At 28.8% G+C, this 22,482-nt stretch overlaps 2 protein-coding genes across 2 annotated transcripts; one reads left to right on the top strand and one right to left on the bottom strand.

Annotated features, from left to right (window-relative positions):
• The first annotated feature begins 200 nt into the window (after positions 1-200).
• LOC113852575 lies at positions 201-1,436 on the top strand. Its single transcript, XM_027482886.1, has 2 exons — positions 201-688; positions 824-1,436. Exons 1-2 carry the CDS (start codon positions 261-263, stop codon positions 936-938), a joined length of 543 nt encoding a protein of 180 aa, XP_027338687.1. The 5' UTR covers positions 201-260; the 3' UTR covers positions 939-1,436.
• A 3,550-nt stretch (positions 1,437-4,986) lies between these two features.
• On the bottom strand, positions 4,987-10,825 carry LOC113852072 (linoleate 13S-lipoxygenase 3-1, chloroplastic-like). The gene is made up of 9 exons (XM_027482329.1): positions 10,447-10,825; positions 9,947-10,212; positions 9,374-9,611; positions 7,631-7,960; positions 7,314-7,396; positions 6,810-6,917; positions 6,345-6,637; positions 5,894-6,160; positions 4,987-5,743 (listed from the first exon to the last, which is right to left on the bottom strand). Exons 1-9 carry the CDS (start codon positions 10,823-10,825, stop codon positions 4,987-4,989), a joined length of 2,721 nt encoding a protein of 906 aa, XP_027338130.1.
• Between the last annotated feature and the right edge of the window lie 11,657 nt (positions 10,826-22,482).

Genomic DNA, 22,482 nt, shown 5'->3' with positions numbered 1-22,482 from the left:
GAGAGAGAATCTGCAATGTCGGCATTGGGAGAATCGTGCCACGTGTGAGGAGGGTTCCACCGGATCCTTATCCTAGAATCTCTCTCACTTACGTCACTAGAGGAGCATTTTCGTTTTCGAATCTTTGGCTTAATTAATTTACTGGTGTAATTAATTAAATATATGAGTTTTCATAATGGGTGAGTGCGAATGGTGTGTTATTTTTCTGGTGTTTTCCCCGAAGGATGAAGTGTGAGGGTTAGGGTTTACAGAGGTATGAAATGGGATCGTCGTCGGCGTTTTTCGTGATCTGCATACTGCACTCGGTGATTGCGATGACGAGTGGAGCACTGATGATGTTCTACATGAAGGAGGTCTACACTTTTGGCCATGGGGTGCAGACGGCCACCAAGCTTCTTGGATCCACGCCGCACGACCAGCTTCTGATCAAGACCTCCGATTCCTTCTCCGGCTTACTCCTCGTTGCTATCGGTTTCCTTCTATTCATGGTTTCCTTCGTCAGAGACCGTGATTTTCAGGCCTTCTTTGCTAAGGGTTGCACCCTCCTCCACGTCTTCATGGCCATGTGGAGGATCTACTTCGAACGGAAAGTTGAAGATCTTGCCTGGGATTGGCTTCGCCAAACCGTCGGTGATCTTCTCTTGGCACTTTCCTGGGTTTTCTTCCTTGTTTACTCTTGGAGAGAGAAGTACGATTAACTTCCCTCTCTTTCTCTCTCTTTAATTTTATTTTATTTTATTTTTTAAAAAAATTTCTTATTTGGCTTTCAATTTACCCTGTAAAAATCGGATCTCAGTGTTCTCTTTTCAAATCGGTATTTTAGAAATACATTCTGTCTACGTGAATTACCTTTCCCTGCGTTCAATTACACAAAAAATGGGGCATCTTCCGTTATTTGTTATTTTGGGAATGGTACCCGATTATTCGTAAGTTCTTAACTATAGCTCACTGCGGTGTTATTCCTGCGATAATCGAACTTTTGATAGTTTTACATGTAGTTTTGAGCTGAAGGGAATGACATTGACTGTGTAGTTGTTAGTGTATCAAGTTTGAAGATTTTTGTAACCTGCAAAATTGATCAGAAGGTATACATTTGTGTCTGTGGGTTTGGGTGAATAACAGTTGGATGTTTTATTTGTTTATAGATTTTGGAATCACATAAACTAATGTTGCAATTGAGTTTGAAGAATCATCTTCTCATTTCAGTATTTAGAATCTACAAATTCTCTGGATTTAGCTTATGCTTTACTTGTAAAGTGCAATTGATATGTAGATCCGGATGAAGCTATTTGGGTATATATGTTAAGAAATTGCATTTTATTTTACTTGTCTGAACAGTAAAAATAATTCTCAAGAGGCAACTGATTGATCAAGTATTTCACTTGTCCTGTTGTGAAACTAAATTTATCCCTGTCAATCCACAAATGTTTCTGATCTTGCGTAAAAATAATTGTGCATATTTTGGAATTATCGTTACATGACCATCAAATGAATATGAACTAAAATTTATAAGGAGTTTGCCTTGTTTTGGGATAATGGTAATTGGTAATTTCTTGGGATTTTTTATTTTACAATCACTTTCAGCCAATGTCGAACCAAGAGCTCAAAATGCAATTTGAAAATGCTAGAAATGTTCTATATCAGTTATCTCAATTATAATAAACATTTCATATAATTGGTGCTCCTAATGAAGATGACTTGATTCAAGTTGAAGACGATGCTAGTGGTTTTGTTGGTGCCCCTCTAGATGCTGTGGATAATGATGGAGATGAGGATCATATGAAGATGATGATCATGGTTTGAATGATTTGCTGTAGATATCTAGAGTTGGGCTGTTTTCTCTTGGTGTGAGTTCTTTGTGCTGTCAGATTATGTCTTTTATATTCGGAGTTAACGAACAACTTGAGCTTAATTTGTGGTTTTGTGACTTGAGAGTTATATGAGACCTTATATACTTTCATTTCTAAGTTTAGTTAAATGTTCGTATTGACTTAAAGGTTATTTTTCATATCTCTGTTGTTGTATATGCACGAATATGCACGTATACGCTTGAATTCATATTTTACGTGGTATCTTACAATCTATGTTGCTAGCACACAATTTATGCATCCTCCAACCCTGTGATCCTTGGTAGGTTTTCAATTTTGACAACCTTGGTTTCTGAAAGACTGTATATGTCCATATTACATCGACTTCAAAATTGTAAATGCACTTACATGTGGACAATGCATTTGTTTCTTCTCCCCTAGTTTTTCTATCATCCTTCAACATTCCTGCTGTATTTTGAGCTAGAATTAGCCATTGATTAATTTGACATACAAGAGTTTAGTTAATTTATAATCAAATGGAATATTTTTAGCACTATTATGTGGTTACTTTTATCGGATGTGTGGGATTATTTTTATCTGGTTCTGTGGAGTGAAAGGGGTCCAGACATACACACTACAAGAAGGGCAGAAATTTTAGGTGACCTTTCTCCTGCAAGAGTGACTGTCAATACCATTCTCAGGCAGTGACTATGCACAGATGTGAACAACTGTGTATATTATCAATCGTGATGTTCAATTCGATGCAATTTTGCCACTGCCACCATCATTGCAACTAGACATTAACTGTCTGCTTCTAATGCTTGTGGTTGGGATGACCCTCTCCTGATTCCCGTGCTGCAAAATGAGAGGTTTCTCAATTTTAAGTAGGATGTCTGTTTTCAGGGTTTGGGTTTTCATTCCCGTAGTTGATTCAACCTTCGGAGGAAATTCCCTAATTTATTTTACCAATTGGAAACGAGGGTGATTTCAAAAGCATTGGGTCTTGGGTGAAAGGTATTTGTCTCTGCTAAACTCAATCCATAAGCTGATTTGGCTCCCTAGTTGAGAGTTTTTTGTGTTCGCCACTGTTTATCATTATTTGATTATTTACTGCATCTAGAGTTAAAATTTCATGGTTGTTTTTTAATTGTTCACAAATATCTCGTCAATTTCTTTGTCTGCACAAGAAATTTTCCATTGCAACATATATAGCATCTCTCTTCTTTACTTTTTATAATTGATTAATAGAAATATTTTTTTAAGCACATAGTTCGGGTTGAAGAATTAAAAATAGATATGTTCTTTGCAGAGCACAAGGACTTATTATAGTTGGTTAGTAGCAATCTTTAGAGTTGCCTTTGTTAACCTGTGGCCATAATTTTATTCTAAAAGATTTTACAAAAGATGAATTTTCCTTTAGCAGTTTTCCATTATATCATATATAACATATATCTATCTCTCTAATATATCATCTAATATAAATTTTATTAATGAGCATATGTAGATTTGAAGAGTTCTAAATGAAAATATGGTCCGTCTTTTGTCATTCTAGAACCCAAAATATCATTTTTGGCGGGTGATGATTAAAGATATCTTATTTTAAACCTCTCATTGAAATGGTCTTGTACTTCAATATATATGAAATTTTTGCAGTTTTGGTGCCAATAGTAGAACTTGGTAGTGCTAGAACCTGTAATGCATTTTTGTTTAAATAAATTCAAATTTGCATGAGCAAAAATGTAGCTTCGCTCTCTTTCTTCTTCCACTTTTCTCAGTCACTTCTCTCCTTTTCTCTTTTTCTAATGAGTTTTAAAAAAAATTTTAAGTGAATTTTTTAAACTTAAACAAAAATTACGGATTTTGCTTAAGTAAATTTAAATTTGCTTTAAAAAAACAAATACGCTGCAGACTGCATCTCGGATTAAAACTGTAGATAATTCAAATCCTGGTATACTAACAAAAGGGCATGATTCCCTTGAGATTTGTATATTTGCCCAATTCTGGCATTCCTCAAATGAACAAGCACAAAACACCGGGGCTGAAACTAGCTTTGGGGCTGAAACTAGCTTTGAACAACGCTAATCATAGAATGAGAAATGCTAGCAAATACATTATTTATATTCACTATTTTAGTATAGGGAGACAATAAGGAGTTATTTGGAAAATAAGGTTTTGAAGGAGAAAGAAAAAGAAAGGAGTATAAAATTTATATTTTAAATAGATATATTTTAAATTAAAAAATATTTCATCTCTTTGTTTTTTCTTTCAAAAACTTCTTAAACATATGTAAATAAGATGAGTCACACTCCTTACCAAGTGGATCTTATTCCCAATTTAGTTGTCTTACATTATTTTCAGCCAATAACGAACACTCTGGGCTCACCTTTTTTTTTTTCTACATCTTGACGGTGATGCAGATGGTGGAAATACTCATTCAATGGAAACTTTTTACTTGAATAATAATTCAGTCTTCGATTATTCCAATATCTCTACTACACAAGCACATATTTCTGCAACTTCACATTGTGTCTACTAACTCCGTAATTCCATGACCATTCTCATAAATGGGTGCCCCCATAGGTTTTGGGGTGATGACTTTGCTATCATCCAAACTTTCACCCGATGGGATCTTGTGACAACCTACTGTTCGGAGTAAATTTTGCTATACTCTTGCAAGTAACTCTAAGACTAGAGAGTTGGCTATGAGCAACTCATATGGTGGAACGCCAGCACCATAACTCTACATGAATGAAAATAATTTATTTATTGTTATGATAGAAATGAAAAAAAAAATAATTAAAAAAAGAAGTGAAAATTAAAACGATTTAGTTAATGAAAATTTACAAACAAATTAAGAAATTTCTATTATAATATATAAATATAAGATATCACCTAGTGCATTAAAGAAAAGTACATTTTAATGATTCATAACTCATAACAACACATAACTTCCCATTATAACTCATTAAAACAATAATAAACAGTAACAAAATCACGTTGTGTAGGCTTCTCAATATTATAATGTGTAATATTACATAATTCCTTGATCAACTAAGTGAATGTAATTTGTCTTTAACTTTGCTAGCACCAAAAATTTTACTCATTGGGTATCTAATGTTAATTTAACACATTGATGAAATTGTGAATAAAGAATTTGGTAACTATACATAATGTCTATCTATATACTTATGCTATTGGGTACCCCTTTACAAGTAATTCCAGGACCAGAGCTAGCTATAAGCAACTCATATGGTGGAATTCCAGCACCACACCTATTTCTTAGTTTTGAATTTTTGTTTCTCTTCTCAATCTCCTTTTCTATTCTCTTTAGATCTATGGAAAACCTGTAAAATGCTTGTGCGATTTCAGGGTCAGTAGCCCAATTGGACAAGTCCTTCCTCTGCCCTAGGTATTCTTCATCCGGTGAATGCTGAGAGAGTATGTTAATTACTGCAAGAAACTTAGTAGTTTGAAACAAATTTGGTAAGCAAGACAAGAAGTACCCTTCTGGGTCTTTAAAAAATTCTTTGTACTCAGGATCCTCTTCCTTGGGTAACAACTTCCTCATATGTGGAGAGCGCATTGGGACATACCCACCTAAAGGGTATTGTCCAAAATTCACTGCTGAATGTTGAACTGAAGCAACCCATATTAGTGTAGTGAGTACTGAAGTAAGGTCACTTGAAGAGGAGAGTGTTGGCCACCAACTTGCATTTGCATGATTAGCATGACCTACATTTATGGCCTCCCTGTACCATGTTTGGAGCTCATTGTCTGAACATATCATGATTTCATCACGATAGTAGTAGTTCACATAAGTCCTAACCAATTTCTCCAAAGCAAACCATATAAGAAGCCCGTCATTTGCATAAGGATAATCTTCAATTAGTAGTTTTAGCCCATGTGGTTGTGTTGGGTCAGGTTCTGCCAATCCCCTACATAATGATTATTATAACAAGATTATGAGATGGAACTTTCATATATATATATATATATATATATATATATATATATATATATATATATATCATAACTTTTGTCAATTAATCTCTAGGAAAACTATTTGTATATGTGTGTGAATTAACCTTCTAATAAGGTCAGCAGGAAGTGCTTCCATGTCAAAACGCCACCAATCTCTATAGGCAGCTGAGACAATCTCAGTACTGTATTTGGCGGGAGAAAAATCAGATTCAATGATGCCTCCTTCGTTGATGAGAGCCTCACGAGCCAAAGCATTTATTTGCAATGTGTGCTTCAAATGAGGCTTCAAAAGTTTGAAAACAGGATGCATGACACTCAGTTGGCGATGAGCTGCTATGATGAATGGCTCCATGCATGCATGGGTCCTCAGCCTGTTAAATAAACATCAAATGGAGGTCAAAAAATATATGATGAATTGGATAATAGCACATGAAGCATCTAGCTCTAACCAAAATTAATGCCTGATATCATCTCCAAACTTGATTAAAATACTAAAGAGAATTAATTAACCAGCACTAAATTTTCCTTCAAACATTTAATGTATACATTGCATACCAATGATGGACAAGCTGGTGAACCCCGGCATCGTTGGAAGAAACGTTTGCTTTGGCAAGTTGCCACAACCAATAAGACGTGGCATCCAATGGAGGGGTAAGAACCTGTTTGGATGGTTCTCCATGTGAAAGACTTAGCTCGATGGCAATGGGCTTCAAAGTACCTAGTGGTGTTAAGTACAAGATAGTACGGGTTGCATAAGCTTTCCGGTCTTCGTAAGCATTGATGCCATTGAGAAATGGGAGATAAGCGTCATGATAATCCAATATGAATAGCTTCTTTTCTGCTATTGCCTAATCAATTACACAGATTTAAAACAATGTGAAACTCTAATCTCCCAACACACAAAGGAAAGAAATCTTAAAAAAAAATTGATGAAGTTGAGTGTAAGTATAGCAACTGACCACAAAATTGTTCAAATAATTATTAATATTAAAAAAAATTAAAATGCATTAACTTGTGCACCTGTTGTACGGACATTCCGTCCAAATGGCTTATTATGTGCTCTTCTTTGAGAGCAGACTCTTGTGCACCATATATCGAGGGATCCAAATCACTCACTGGTGGAAATGTCTGTCGGAAATTTAGAGAAATATAAAAGACAAATCAGTATATGCATTTGCTAAACTTAATTAATTCAGATAGAGTAAGATTGAATGACATTACTTCCGAATCTTGATTTGATTTTAAATGGTGAATTTATTGTTGAAGAATGATTGAATTTGATAACATTTAAATCAAACATAACAACTTCGGGATATGATTATTGAGCTTGATGAAGTCAGTTTTAATCCTTTTTTAAACGTATGTTAAAGGGTATATATATCATCTTATTATGTATCTTAGAACACACATTAAGAAAATCGTTTAAAAAATTGATTCAAATTTTTATTGTCGTTTATTTAATAAACGTGATAATACAAAATAAACATTGAGTTTTCTGCACTTTTTCTTAATTTTTATAATTACCTCAAGTCTTTTTATGCTTAAAGGGTTGATACCAGCCAATGCCTGACGCCCAAGTTCCTCGTCTCGTATGGCAAAATTACTTCCTGAAATTTCAACCAGCATTTAACTTATTAGAAGATTTTCTTCATGAGTCATGAACGAAAACTTCTTTCCCTTGATTTTTATTATGTTCCCATTCTCCTAGAGAGAATTAGGACTCGATCACAATGGAAACAGTGTCACATTTAGATATTTACAACTAAATTTCAAATTTTATTCCAATAAAATGTACTTAGAATAGAGAGAGTTATATTGATAGTTCTAGCTAGCTTACGTACCACCCATGATGTGTGGAATACTAAATTTGAAATATTCTTCCAATGCATTATGGATCTTGCTCACATCCATTGGTTGAGACGATTTTGTTGTGGTTGCATTTTCGGGTTTCATTTCATCAACGTGCTTTTTCTTGTAGATATTTTCAACATCCGAAAGCTGCTTAAAAGCTCCACACTTGGTAACACAAGTTCTTATGTAGGGAATCAAATTCCGAGTTACCCCTTTTAACCTTTCCACGTCGAAAGCTTCCTTTCTTGCACCTTCGAAGATTTCATCTCTTGGAACATAAGTTCCCATGAATGCATTCACAGGGGACTCATATTTCTTGTCTGTCATATTTTAAAGAATGTGAAAATGTTAATGATTAGACTTTAAAGAATGAGAAACTGTTCATGATTAAATAGAGGATATGTTATGAAATTAATAAATAGTTTTTTTTTTAAAATTTATGGTAAAAATACAGAAAAAACTAGATAGAAATACTTTTTAATAAAAAATTTATTTTGAATTTTTAACTAATATTCTTATGACACTTACTAATATTTTTTTCCTTAGATATATAGTTAAAACATAATAGGTTTTTCATATTGTATACCATTAAAAAGTAGGTATATTATTATCAATATATTTTTTTAAATATAAATTTTAAAATTTTAGTTCATTTGCCCAAGAAAAAATAGTTAGAAATTACATTTAGCTTATGACATATATAAAACATGTCAGGAAAAAGGTACAAATAATTAATGAAAAATAATATATGATTATGGTAACTTTTTCATCTTATTTTAATAATTTTTTTAATATAACTCGTTAAATTTATTTTCAGTTTATTTCAATAAATTTTATTATTAAATTTATGACATAATTTATTCTTTTAAAAAATAAAATTATTAAATATATGCTTAAATAATTAAGTAGTTATCCAAACAGACTATAACTATTTTTTTAATAATAAATGTTAGTAATAATTGTCAATATTCATGTGAAAAAGAAGTAAAATAGCTAATGAAAGAAAATAATTTAAAAGGATCTAAATGCTAGTTTGATTTGCTGTTATGTTGTTTATTTGACTAATGCTTAGTGAAATTAGTTTTTGGGAGAAGAATTTTAATATGATCTATATCATGGACTTATTGAGGTTAGTTAATGAAACTATATATTTTTAATAAATTAACTGTTAGCTAGTAGCACCAGCTTCTTGCATTATATGAAAGTCTATTATCATAAATGTTAATTACGTAGACAATTTTGCATACGGTTTGAAGTAATTATAATTGTGATCTGTAAATAAAATTTTAATTTATTATTGAAAAAGCAAGGATATTTTATTAAAATTAGCTAAATTTAAATATCATTTATGCAAACATTTTTTAATGCAGCAGAATAAATTTCATGTGATGAGAAAAGAAAGATTTTGTTTTTGTTTTTGTTTTGTATTGAAATGTCATTGTTGTTAATTAATGTGACAAAACATATGGACCAGTGGAGGAGAATCAGACAAGGGAGTCGAAATAATTCATCTGTGTGGGGGTAATGTTCTGTGGGAAAATAACATGTTCACGCGTACGTTTCTGGGGGATAGCTAAGTCAAGGGATTAGAGAAAAGAAGAAGAAATAAAAAAGTAAAAGATGTGACAAATCATATAAGCGAAAATAAAAATGAATTTAAGAAAAAAATGAACATGAAAAATATAAAAAGTGTACTACGTAGACCAAATTATTAGTAGAGCAAAACAACTAACCAGTTGATGCAGGAGCACGACCAGTTCGGCAACGTCTAGGACTTGGATACTGTTTGGTCCCTAATATAGGCCTCACGTGTTCCCTTCCTTTATCTGGATTTCCCAAATCATTGTACACATCATAATCATATATTCTATCACTTCCCCTTCTTACTCCTTTTCCATTACCTCTAAGCTCCATTAGTTCTTTTTTCCTTAGTTCTTTCAGACCCGCTGGTGTATGACAAGGTAAACATGCCTGCTAAATTGGATCATGAACAGTGTAAGATAACTCAGGTGGTAAATACCCAACATATATAGTGCCCTTCTTCTTTATATAGATATATGTGTACTATTATGACTTGGTAAATTTTTAGAGAGGTATTTATAAGAAAATGAAATAAAAATATACAGATAAATAAAATTCTTTTCAAGTTAAGATTAACTTATATTTAAAAAAAAATACAATAAACATAGCTAAAACATTAAATGTAAAAGTTGATTTTAATTTATAAAAGTTATTTTATTTATTTATTCTTTTATAAGTACTTTTACATAAATTCACCTAACTAATTATTGGACCTATATTATTACCTCGTTGCTGAAGAAAATTCTCTTCTCTGGATGAACCTTCTCAGGTTGAACCCAAGAATTGCATGAAATTTCCACAACACCTTCAATGGAAAAGCCTTCCAAAAATATCTCTTTGTCGTGTTTGTTTATCACGGTAACAGCTCCTGGGAACCCAAAACTTGAATCTATCTCAAATTCTACTTTGTATGTCGACCTCTCAGCCCCAATCCTGAGGTCTTTCAACCAGTCCAACGCAACTGGATGGCTTAGCTTAGGCTCCATCGTTCCTTCAATTTTATAAGACACTCAAAGAAGTCAATACTAATATATAATTCAAAACCTAACATAGACTAATGAAGTTAATATGCACAATACAACATTAATTGCATTGCGATTCCATCAGATAATAACAAGCATGGTTTTCAATTTGTGCTACGTACGACTATAATAATTTGTTACCTTGTTCATTATATAAAATATTAATATTAATATTCATGTGAAGAAGATTTATTAGTGCTTACTGGGGTCAATTTCAGTGCTAACTAGCTGCATGATCAACCCTCTTTCACGAAGGGCATTGTTGAAAGTATCAAACTGTTGAAACATAACGGCTATCATTTCCTCGTTACTCTTACTATACTTGATAGTTACAGTTCCCGTTATGGTCAAACTCATCGGACTCAGAGTAAAGTCTTTCTTCGACGACTCGTCGTTTATAAAGGGTGATAGTGGGCTAGATTGTTGCAGTATTACCATCTTCAGCTCAGAAAAATTGGGGAGCAAAGAAACTGTCTTGTGCCTCTGAATGCCACAACGTTTAGATTGTGAAGAAAATCGTGAAGCGTCAAAATAAAATGCGTCCACCAAACGTTGTCCCATGATTTCTTTTACCATGGCCATTCTGAGATAAGTGTTTTCCTGTGTAGTCCTTTACGATTGCACTCTACACAAACAGTAATTAAGGATATATAGCAGAAATATGTGTATGTGTGAGTGACTTTACATGTGGTAATATTAAGAACCATATTTATAGCAAGAGAAATATATAAACTGCCAAATTATCAATCCCATGAGGCTATATGTGATTCATATTCAAAATTGTCCTATTATGGAACCATTTGAACATTGTGAATCACATGAAGGGCAATTGCAAGTTCCACCTCAATACATGTCAGCTATATATTTCTCTGATTCCTACCTAATCCTTTTTTGGTTTTTTAGGTGACCTTCTATATAATAAGAAAAATGTTTTTTGGTCTGTGGCTTTAAGGTTATATATAGTACATGAATTAAGAAAAATAATTAATTTACTATTTGTATTCAAATTATTTAGATTTTTTTAATATGCCCTTAACTATCTCACCCAGTTATTGAGATATTTTTTCTCTTTATTTTTGTATGTGTATAGTTGAAGAAATAATAACATTTTAAAAGAATTAATAATATAAAAATAAACAAAAACTCTTCAAAAGTAACAAATTAAAGAAAAACACGGGAAAAAACAAAGCAAATAAGCTCTTGGTGAAAGTTTGGAATGTTGGAATTATGCTAGTATTCTATAGTTATCAAGATAAAGGCAAGTTTAGAATTAAATTACTATATCCATTCATTTTTTACTGTTCATTTAATAACATAAAATTATTTTAATTTATCTATATATTTTATTTTTGTTATAGGCTTATGCTACCTATTAACTCAAATAATAATGAATAATTACTAGCTTAAGAGGGAAAAAAAAAAAGTATCACGACACAAAGATAGAAATACAAGGCTCAAAATTATTTCTTTTATTTTTTTTTTTCCAAATAATTTTCTTTAACGTAGCTCCTTGCATTTCCCCACGGCTGTGTGCCCATGCAATGCATGACACATCAGAACACTTAGCGCATATGAATGTCATAATTACTATAATCAATTTTTTTTTAATTATTGGTTAAATTATATGTAGGTTCCTTTAAATAGAATATACCTCTCAAATATCTGGGGCCATCTATCCTAACAAGATATAACAACCGACAGCAACTTGTTACTGATTAATTAGTAACTATGATTGTGATTGATAACTTTTTTTTTTCACTAAAACTATGTTAGGTCATTTAGGAATAGACCTTGCAATCAAACAAGCACTCTTGAGAAAACATGACTTAAAAAAAAAAAACACAAATATTTTTCATTAGAGATATTTTTATTTGACTCGAATACAACTATTATAATTAACAAAGTTTTTCCATTCGTTTAGATTCAAACATCACCTTATATTTAAAAGCCAAAGCTGCATACGTTAGAAGTGGAGATAACATAAAATAACTCCATTCATTACTGAATAATAATTTTAACAAAAGATTACCTAAGTTAGTCTAGGGAAAGTTATAATAAAAAAAAAGAAAAAAGAGAGAACAAATACATTAGAATAAGAGATGATATAAAATAACTCAACTTATTACCTATCTTAGTTTAGGAAAGGGATAAAATTTAAAAATAAAAAATAAAAACTATAGAAGAAATAAACAAAATTATATACAAGACCTTACTAAGATTTGAAATTGAGATAATTATATTAAACATTAAATTTGTCAAAACTAAATATTTAATTTAAAAAATATATTTTTTATTTGGATATAGTTATTTCATAAATCTCATATGTAAGTGTTGAAAAAAACAAATTTGTTCTTGAGTGAGATAGGCTTATAAGTTGGTTAAAGGAGATAGAAGTTTTATAATCGTCATTATTCTTCTGTAGTTAGAATGCTTAGGCTTAGAGTAACAAAGAACAATGAGTTTATTAAGGGGTTAGTGAATCCATTCAATTTATACCTAGTCAAGATATGTAAAATTTATATGTCACCTCCTTTTAGTTGCAAAATTTAACGATAAATCTTCTATTTAACAACCAGTTTTTTTTTCTATTGTTATTTAATTTGTTTTATTCTAACCCATTTAATTATGGACAACGAAAACTAAAGGCTGATAAACTAACGTACTTCTGCGTGTGTCCTAATTTGTGGTTCGTAGATTACGATGATTTATCAGATTTCGACATTTCGTTTGTTTTCCTTTTTAAAAATAGCTTTTTGTTTTTAAAATATAATATAATATAAATTATATTATATTTTATTTTTATAAATATAAAATTGATTTAAAAAATAAAAGATCTTTTTCATAATTTTGATTTAGTATTTTTATGATATTTTTAAATTTAAAAAATATTAAATACTCTTTCTACATTATACTAAAATATTAAAAAATATTTATATTTTTTAAATATATAAAAAAATAATAATTACAATTATTTCATATATATAAAAACATAAAATACTCCCTATTATCCTCATTAGGTCAAGTAGGGTAGACGCGGTTTGGGCGTACGAACTTCTTGTGGTTGTTATAAGCTTTTCCACTTGCGTCGTAGTGTCGTACTCGCTAGGGGTTCGCCTTAATTTGACACGTTTAAAGTTATTCTAAGTTTAATATTTTTTATAAATATTAAATTATGTTATTCTAACTGCTAAATTAAAGTTTTTCTTAAATATATTAAGTCTATAAAAGTTTAGGTAAATAAAAAACTAAGTAGTAATTATTGAACAATATGATTTTAATGTTTAATACATATTTTTAAAATTACGCATGTTTGATTTATTAAAAATTTAATATGCTTATCAACACCAACATGTAATCTTGTTTAACGGTTTAACGTTTATAAAGTGTTATTCGTCAATATTACAATTTTTAAGTTAAAAATAGTGTTATTATTAAATCAATGTATATTGTATTTTTAATATAAATTAAAACGATGCAATATTGTTATAGAGAAAGTATAATTTAAACATGTAATGTATGAGGGCATGGTGATGGATGTGTGAATGACATTTACGTATATACAATTTTGTTAAAAATGAAAGTGTAATGGGTGATGAACAACGCCAAAGTAATTTAATGTATTTATCTCGTGATACACAAGATGAATAGATGATTCCATTCTATTTGTTTTTTCTTGCCACCTAAGCTGTTAGTGATAACTCCGTTTCCTTTTGGGTGATCAAAGTAGAATTGAAGAAACAATAATAATTTAACTATTTATCAATATAGATCGTTTTAAACACATTAATAATTTATTTTATATATATATATATATACTTTTATTGGTTATGATAATTTAGATATTTATTTTTATATAAAAAGGATAACATGGAATAATTAGTAAGCTTCATGTTTATTTCACGCGTATTATGAATTTTTTAAATATATTTAATATTATTAATAATAAGAGTTTTATTAAATAAAATAACATTCAATAATTTTTTAAATGAATAAAAAATTAAATTAAATAGTCAATATAAGAAAAATTATGTGACATAATAAATAAGAGAATAGGGCATAAAAGCTATTGTTTAAAATAACTTATAAAAACACTTTCATTTAATAATGAAAACTTACATTTAATATATAAATAGAAGTTGATCTCAATGATTAAATGAAAAAATAGAAGTTGGAAAAATTAGGTAAGCATATCAAATTCTTTGGGAGTCCATAAAAGTGTGTAGACTCATGACTTGCTAATTGGAGCCTTAAGAACAGCTATGGGCTTCGAGAGAACATATTCCCCCAGCTTCCCCTGATTATAGATTTATTGTTAACTATTGATGTGTCTTGGGTGCCAAAAAGGGAACGAAAAAAGTTCACCTCCATCTCCATGCCCCCTCCTGTTTTTGGACCCAACATCGCCTATGCATAAGGCTCCCACCTACACCCATTACTTTCCATGGTATTAATTTATGTCGGCAATGTTGATTTCTAGTCAACGTTTTGTTAAAAGTGTACGAATTAACCATTTCTATATATAAAATTTTTTAGGGCATCACGATTAGACCTCAACTTTGATTAGAGATAAAAATAAATCAGGTTAAGTCTTACTTTATTGACCTATATTATAATTATTAAGTCTGAATTTAATTTATTATTTATTAAAAAATTTATTTTTAATTTGACTTGACTTATTTAAATGGTTTAACTTAACTTAAAATCAAGTTTACTATAAAAAAATATCTTAATATTAATAAAAATATAATTATTTTATTATCAAATTAGTTTACATATTTTTAAATTTTTATCTGTATTGTTAATAATTATTAAATAATAATTTTATATAATTTTATAAATTTTTAAAATATTATTTAAGTATTAACTATAAATATCTTTATATTATAAAATTTTTATATTTTTTTTCTTCATTTAATTTTATAAAATTATTAAAATCTTAAAAATTTTAATTATTTTTTATGATAATTATATTTTTTTAAAAAGATCTTATATTTAATAAATAAAATTACATTAAACACATAAAATTGATAACAAAATATAACACTCACAAAATTTGTTGAATCAACTAAAAGAAAATTATTCTATTTAAAAAAAATATCATCATTATAAAAATTATAGATAAAAAAATTATTTATATTATAAAATTTATGGATGCAAAAAAATAACATATAAACATAGTAAAAATTAATAAAATTTATATTTAAATTAAAATAACTTATACTTCTAAACTTTTATCTTAATAAAAAAATATGTGATAAAACATAATATAAAAATTTAAACTCAATACACTATATATATATAATATGACAATAATAATAAATATTAAATTAAAAAATATTTAATTTTATTAATTTTTTTATTTTAAATTAATAAATATATATAAAATTAACTTACACTATAACATTAATATAATATAAAAAATATTACTCATAGAATACATTAAAATATATATTTATATATTATATAAATTGATAAATTAATTAATAATATAAATTTTTATTTACAATTTTTTTGTTTATGTAAATATTTATTAATTATTAAATTTCAAATATATGTTAACTATATTTTTTTAAAAAAAAATTTATCTACATCTATGTCAAAATCATTAAAAATAATTATTTAAAATTTGATATATTTATATTTAGGTGTGTGGTTATATGCTATGGACCTAGTGTTTAAATTTTTTTTATAGTTATCTTACTCAAAAAATTTGTACCAGTAAAAATAAAACACGTAATAAGTTACAAAAAGTTTATATTATTATATATAATTTATTTAAAATTATATTATTTATATTATAAATATATGATTATATATATATATATATATTTTGTATATTAATTTTTTATCATTTTTTTATAAATTTTTAGTTTGAATAAAATATAATTCATATTTAGATAATTTTATTTATTATAAAAAATAATTAAACATAATATATTAATATAATAATTAAAAAATTAATAATTAATAATAATAAAATTAAGAATATAAAAAATATATTAATATAATATTATCATTTCATTGTTAAATTTTATTTCGTTTAATTTTGATTGTGTCTTGTTTCTGTTTAAAGACTTAACTATTTTTTAACTTGTTTAAATGTAACAAATATGATAATTTATTATTAAATAAATTTATTATTTAAAAAGTATAATCGTATATAAATATTTTTAATTTTTAATAGAATATAATTTCTATTTATTATAATTATAAATAAAAAAATTATAACATAATATATTAATTTAATAATAATAGAATTAAGAATATAAAAAATATATTATTAAATAATTTTATTATTTAGATATATTTTGACAACTCTATTTTTAAATATATATATATATATATATATATATATATATATATATATAAATACAAAAACTGGTCTATCATTAACAGATTTTGTAAACAGCTCCGGTCAAGCTAAGTCTAAAATAGGCCAAGCTGCAGATTTCTGTCAGGCGGCCGGACCTGTTTCTATCCCTATCTAGGAGCTAAACTAGAGAACACAACAAAAGAACTTGTTGTTTTGTTTATTGGCACACTCATGGAAATTTATGGTTTTATCCTGAAATTTTTTAAATGATTTTATTAGCTTTATATGCAATTATTGAGTAATGCCGATTTTACATGATTGTTTTATGACTTAAGAAAAAATTAAGAAGAAAAAGAAAAGGAAGTATAAATTAAATAAGATAACTGATGCGATAAAAAGAAATAAAAAAATATAAATTTTGAAACTATTGTGAGAATTTGTTGTAAGTATAACACCACTTATAATTATTTGTCCAGTAGTGTGACCTTTTTGTGACTTCCCATAAAAATAGTTAATTAATTGTCTACCACATTGAACTGAATTTACTACATGAAGTGATCGTGAAAAAGTAGCTTGATTCCAATTCTGTCATCATGAATAAATGATTTGTGTAATTGTGTATACGTTGAAACAAGAGATTAATTTTTTGCAATTGCAAATCAAATCAAGATACAGATTTTTTGAAAGCACGCGTGATTTGATGTACAAGTTCTGATCTTCGTATGGTTTATGCAAAATTCCAATTTTATGGTGGTGGATATAGTTCAGACGTGCCTTCTTTCGGTCAGAGAAGAAAACAACCTCTGAAATCAAACTAAAATGCATTCAGAAGCAGTTAATGAATTTGTGGGAAAGGAAGGGAACATTTATTTCCAATTGATGGCCCCCTTTATGCAAATTGAAGATCAATAAAGTCATGTGCAAACTTACTTAAGACTATTCCAAATGCAAACATTAAATGGATAGAGATCGGTGTAGGATTCGGCCTATCCATTGCTAGATTGGCATTTTCTCTTGAACTTGATTATTATATTGGACAGAGTAGTGCAATTGCAAAAGGGAGGGAGCAAACATATATCACAATGGTTGACCTTGAGCTTGATTAGGATAAGCCTTTAATTTCCTTGGAGCCATATATAACACCATTAGTCCTTGTCTTGCCCACCACTTTTTAGTTAGACCCTACAAACCCCCATATTGTCATAAGGTTTTTTGAAAGACATGTTAAACATGGAATCATATTCATGACTATCTGCATGCACATACCCCTCTCTCACAACTCACTGACACGATCATGAGTTTAATATATTGCTTTATGAATCGGCAAGAATGCTATAAATGTGGATATTTAATATGTTGTCGCTGAACATTGTTGTTAATGACTGGACACATTGAATATCCAAACTTAGCTAATATTTAATATCGCAAATGATTGGTCTAAAAGTTGATGTAGTAAGAATTTTACAGAAATATTTTTATTGTTTAACAAAATTTTGCTGTGCGAGAGTGTGCGTGGATGGTTGCAATGCAAGGGTCGAAGTCAAGGAGATTCAAGAATGGAAGAATATCTCCTTTGAAGGAACAAAGTGGCTTTATGTGGACGAGTATCAATCTTCTCTAACTATATACAGCCACTTTGATATACTGTAAAGCACTTCCGCGGCTCCCACTTGGCTTAAATTATGATTATGATAACGAAGTTTTCGCTGCAACAGCTACTCCCACTTCTCTTCATCTAAGTTTGAAGTTATCTGATTTACTGTTACAGATTGAGATTGCGATATGAACTAGCTGATACACTTTCACGTGCCTATTATTTCGTTTATACTGTTTACTAGACACCACTTATGAATGCAATTTTTCGAGTTAAGTATGTAAAAATAATTATTTTTATTAAAAGATATTTATTATATTAAAAATATAATAATATCATTAATATTTTTAAGCAAGGTTAGTGTTGTTTTCCTTCTAACTTAGAGGTTAATTTTAATTTTATTTTTTAACTTTGTTTCATTCTTTTATCTTTTAAAAATATTCTAAATAAGTCAATTTTTTTTTTTAAAAATTATTTTCTTCTTCTTTTTTTCATGTTTTTATATCTATTAATTATCTTCCTTTTATGTCTCATCATCTTCCTATCTTTAGTTTTAACTTTCTTTTCTATTTCTTTCTCTTTCTCTGATTCATCTTCTCTTTTAATCTTTCTTTTTCTTTTTCTTATTTTTTTTCTTTCTCTTTAAAATTTGGCATAGTAGGTTAGAAGTGGTGGTCATCATTCTAAGGCATGTCATAACCTTGAAGAAAGAATGTCATCATTTTACAAGAGGCGTGACTGATGATGACGTTGATTCATGATAGAATTTTTAAAAGTAATTTAACTTTTAAGGTAACGGAGAATGCATAGTATTAATTGCATGACTAGTAGTGTTGACAGTTATTGTTGAGGAAAGGAAAAAAGAAGAGGAAGAAAATAAAAAGGAAGATGTGAATGAGAAAAATGAAAATTGAATATCAAACTAAGAAGAAGAAAATAGAGTTCAAGATTCAAGTAAAAAAATAATGAAAAACATGTTGCAGTAAAAGGTTAAAGGAGAAAATGACATTTTGATTAGAAACGAAAAACACTAATTTTACTTATTTTTTAAATAAAATATTATTAGTTTTAAATGTTTTAACTTTATTAGAAAGGTCAAAGTTAATAAAATTATTTTTTATCAGTCAAAGAATTAAAACATATTGCAAAAAGATGAGCACAATGCATGGTCCTCATCCTTATAGAAAGTATATATAGCCACACAAGAAAAGTGATCCAAAATTACATATGCCCGATGCTGTTCTTAATAAATAAATAAAATCTCCTACAACCATAACCCATTCATTCTTTTATGAATGTTTAACATCATGAAGAACATAAAAGGCAAACACTGGGATATTGAATGATGAAGTGGAATACACATTCAAACTAAAAGTAGACCAATTTATTGAATATCCTACAAGTTCGAAATTTCTGACCAAAATTTACAGTCTCAAGACCATTAGCAAATTAATTATACTTACAGCTTAATTATAGATAAATTAGTTAAAAAATGTGTCACTTATAATAATTTTTAAGTTGATAAGAATGGATAAATCATAGATAGATTTTAATAATAATAGGTCCATCGTTCTGTCATGATCTTTTCTCTTTTCATACATATTTGATTAACGTCATTCTCTCTTCTTCTTTTTGTAAATAATATTCCATCATTATATGGTTATATTTTTTTGTCTTTCTTTTACTTGAGTAATTAAAAAGCTAGCACATTGTTATTTAGGATTAAAAATATGAAATAAAATTGAATACAATAATTTGATAAATAATTTTACATATCAAAATATTTTTAAAAATATTTTTATTAATTTTAAAAACGTTTATTTTAAAGTTTGCTTCAAACCTAAGCCAACTCTGATTAAAATGACCTTCGACCACGGGATAACTTATATAATAAAGTTAAAATCACACCAGTTAAATTAAGTTTTGATTTTAAACCTATTCCCTAAAAAATGGTTGTCTAAAGGTCCACGTTGCTGTGAAACCTATTGTATGCGTTTATATAAGCACTATCTTGCTAGTGGTTGTATAATTCATATGAAATGATTATCTTATTAATAGTGGGAGAACCAATTATAAGGCTACCTTTATTCTGCAATAAACAAAGGATGTGGATTCCTCCCTGCTACCATCTTTCAATATCTTTCCCTTTCTGAATTGCAAGTCAGAGTGGATGCACTAACTCGTAGGTTTAATTTGAGGGGGGGTGCCAAGTAAATATATAGCAAGAGATCAAGTCTTCACTCTTTAACAAAAAGTTTCCATTTCCCCTTTTTCAAATGCAAAGGTTACCCCCAAATTCTAATTGCCTTTTGCCTCTCCGTAATAACAAATCCAAAAGGTGTTGTCAACAAATCACGTTGCTTCATAACTTTTATGAGTAAGTCGATTCTGAAAAGTTTCAAAAAATATATATAAAAGGATAAAATATTCTCATATATTAGTATAAATTTAAAAACTTTTTTACTTAATTTAAATTTTTTATTTAACTTATATCTAACATGTTATAATTAATTACTCATTAATCGTTAAATGTAAATTAAATAAAAGTCTCAGATTGAGTGTAAGGATTTTTAAACTTACGCTAGTATAAAAATATATTTCTTTCTCTATATATATATATTATTAAAATTTATTAAAAAATAATTTTTTTGAGTATTATGTTAATTTGATAAATTTTGTTGATAATTCTGTAGTTCTTAATAAAAGTTAATTAAAAATATGGTAAAAACAATCTTCTACAATTTTTAGGAAAAAAATTGAAATTTTTAATTTAACTCGAGTCTTGAACTTAAAACTTGGTTAAACTAAAAAAGACATACCACTCAACGAATTCGACCAGTAAAGATTGAGTTCATGTTCCACAAGAACGCGACGGATCTTGTTTAAAGGAGTCATAAATATTTTTGTAAGTTTTGAATCATGTCTTAATTCTGAACTTAATTTAAAACCTAACTCACTTAAACTTTTAATTAAAAAAAAACAAAACAGGTCACGTACAGTTGAGAAAAGCATCTCTCCATCTCTCTTTGCTCTCAATATAATGTTTGATTATAGATCTTCTTGAGTGCTCAAAGTATATTCGTAAATAGAATTTCCCCTTTTAACTATAGACAATAAAAAGCCAAACTTGGCACTTTTTGCAGCAGTTGTTGATCTTGACAGTGGCTTTGGTTCTCAACTATTTATTACCGTTCAAGATTTGAACATGTTTTGTGGGCCAGGGACAGACCTTTAGGGGTTGGAAAAGTTCCAGAATCTTATATTATAAATCTGATTTCACTCTAATTGTGTTTTATAGCAGCAAGAGCAAAAAGTTAGCATGCAAGGATGACATCAAAATGGGATTTACTTTGGTAATTTTGATGTTTAGAGAAACCAATAATTTAAGGGGTGCAGTGGTGCTGAACAGATTCAGGATGAGCCTGAATGCATTATTTTGATAAACACTTTTTTAGGTGATGTTTACTCCCACAAGCATTGATGTTATGATTTTGAATTTAAAAACCTATACGAAAGCACTAATGTGAAAAATCCCACTAGTGATATGCAATTTAGTGGTACAATATTGGCAAATAGAATAGTTCCATACCACGCACCTTCATCGGTTAATATCTCACGATAGCCATGACAAGCCCACACAAACACACAAGACAAAACCGACACGTACACACCCATTTCAGGAATATTGAATTATAATGGTGCATAGGTGGCTCAATCTGTGTTGTAAAGTCTACCAGTGTGGACCTTTCACCAGATTCCTTGAAAATTTCTGCAAACTATATTGCATGCCACAATAAAAAATGTTCGAAAAGGTGATGTAAGTCTCTGAACATTCGAGTTGGTGCCCTTTGAGGGATATATGTCTCGTGTTTTTCTCTGTAGACGCGTTAGGAAATATTCTCTTTTAATTAGAAAGCATTATCAACTGGTGGTGCAGATTGGCCTAGCTAGTGATGCAAGGAATACACTATGAAAATACATGCATTTGTAAAACTTTTGTCAAGATAAAAGTTTTGCTGTTTAAGATATTTGGTGTAGATAAGAATTTTGAGAAAACTACACAAGTTGGCCGAAAGATTTATTCTGTGGTTAGGTTATAAAATGATATGATATAATAATTTATTCTGACTTATTTTATTTTTGATATTTGAACAACAAGATATCACAAATTCACAATTTATTATATCATTTATCATATTCTATTAATTTATATCTTTATCTTCAGGGAGTGACGAGTTAGAAAATATTAGGATAAAATAGTTTTTCTTCTGTTACATTTTTACTAATACTTTATATAACTTCTAATATTTCATAAAAAATAATTATTTAAAA

The sequence above is a fragment of the Abrus precatorius genome, unplaced genomic scaffold (genome assembly GCF_003935025.1).
Source record: "Abrus precatorius isolate BTA unplaced genomic scaffold, Abrus_2018 Scaffold10, whole genome shotgun sequence".
In the NCBI taxonomy this organism is placed as follows: Eukaryota; Viridiplantae; Streptophyta; class Magnoliopsida; order Fabales; family Fabaceae; genus Abrus; species Abrus precatorius.
The sequence above is the reverse complement of the archived record's forward strand: the minus strand, read 5'-3'. Positions and strand labels throughout refer to the sequence as shown.

Bases quoted from the DNA above. Each gene is read 5' to 3' on its own strand.
- LOC113852575 (XM_027482886.1), top strand. From the start codon at position 261: ATGGGATCGTCGTCGGCGTTTTTCGTGATCTGCATACTGCACTCGGTG. The intron at 689-823 runs GTACGATTAACT...TCGGTATTTTAG, and splicing joins GTTTACTCTTGGAGAGAGAA to AAATACATTCTGTCTACGTG.
- LOC113852072 (XM_027482329.1), bottom strand. From the start codon at position 10,825: ATGGCCATGGTAAAAGAAATCATGGGACAACGTTTGGTGGACGCATTT. The intron at 6,638-6,809 runs GTGCACAAGTTA...GTAATTGATTAG, and splicing joins ACGGAATGTCCGTACAACAG to GCAATAGCAGAAAAGAAGCT. The intron at 5,744-5,893 runs GTTAATTCACAC...ATCATTATGTAG, and splicing joins CCTGCTGACCTTATTAGAAG to GGGATTGGCAGAACCTGACC.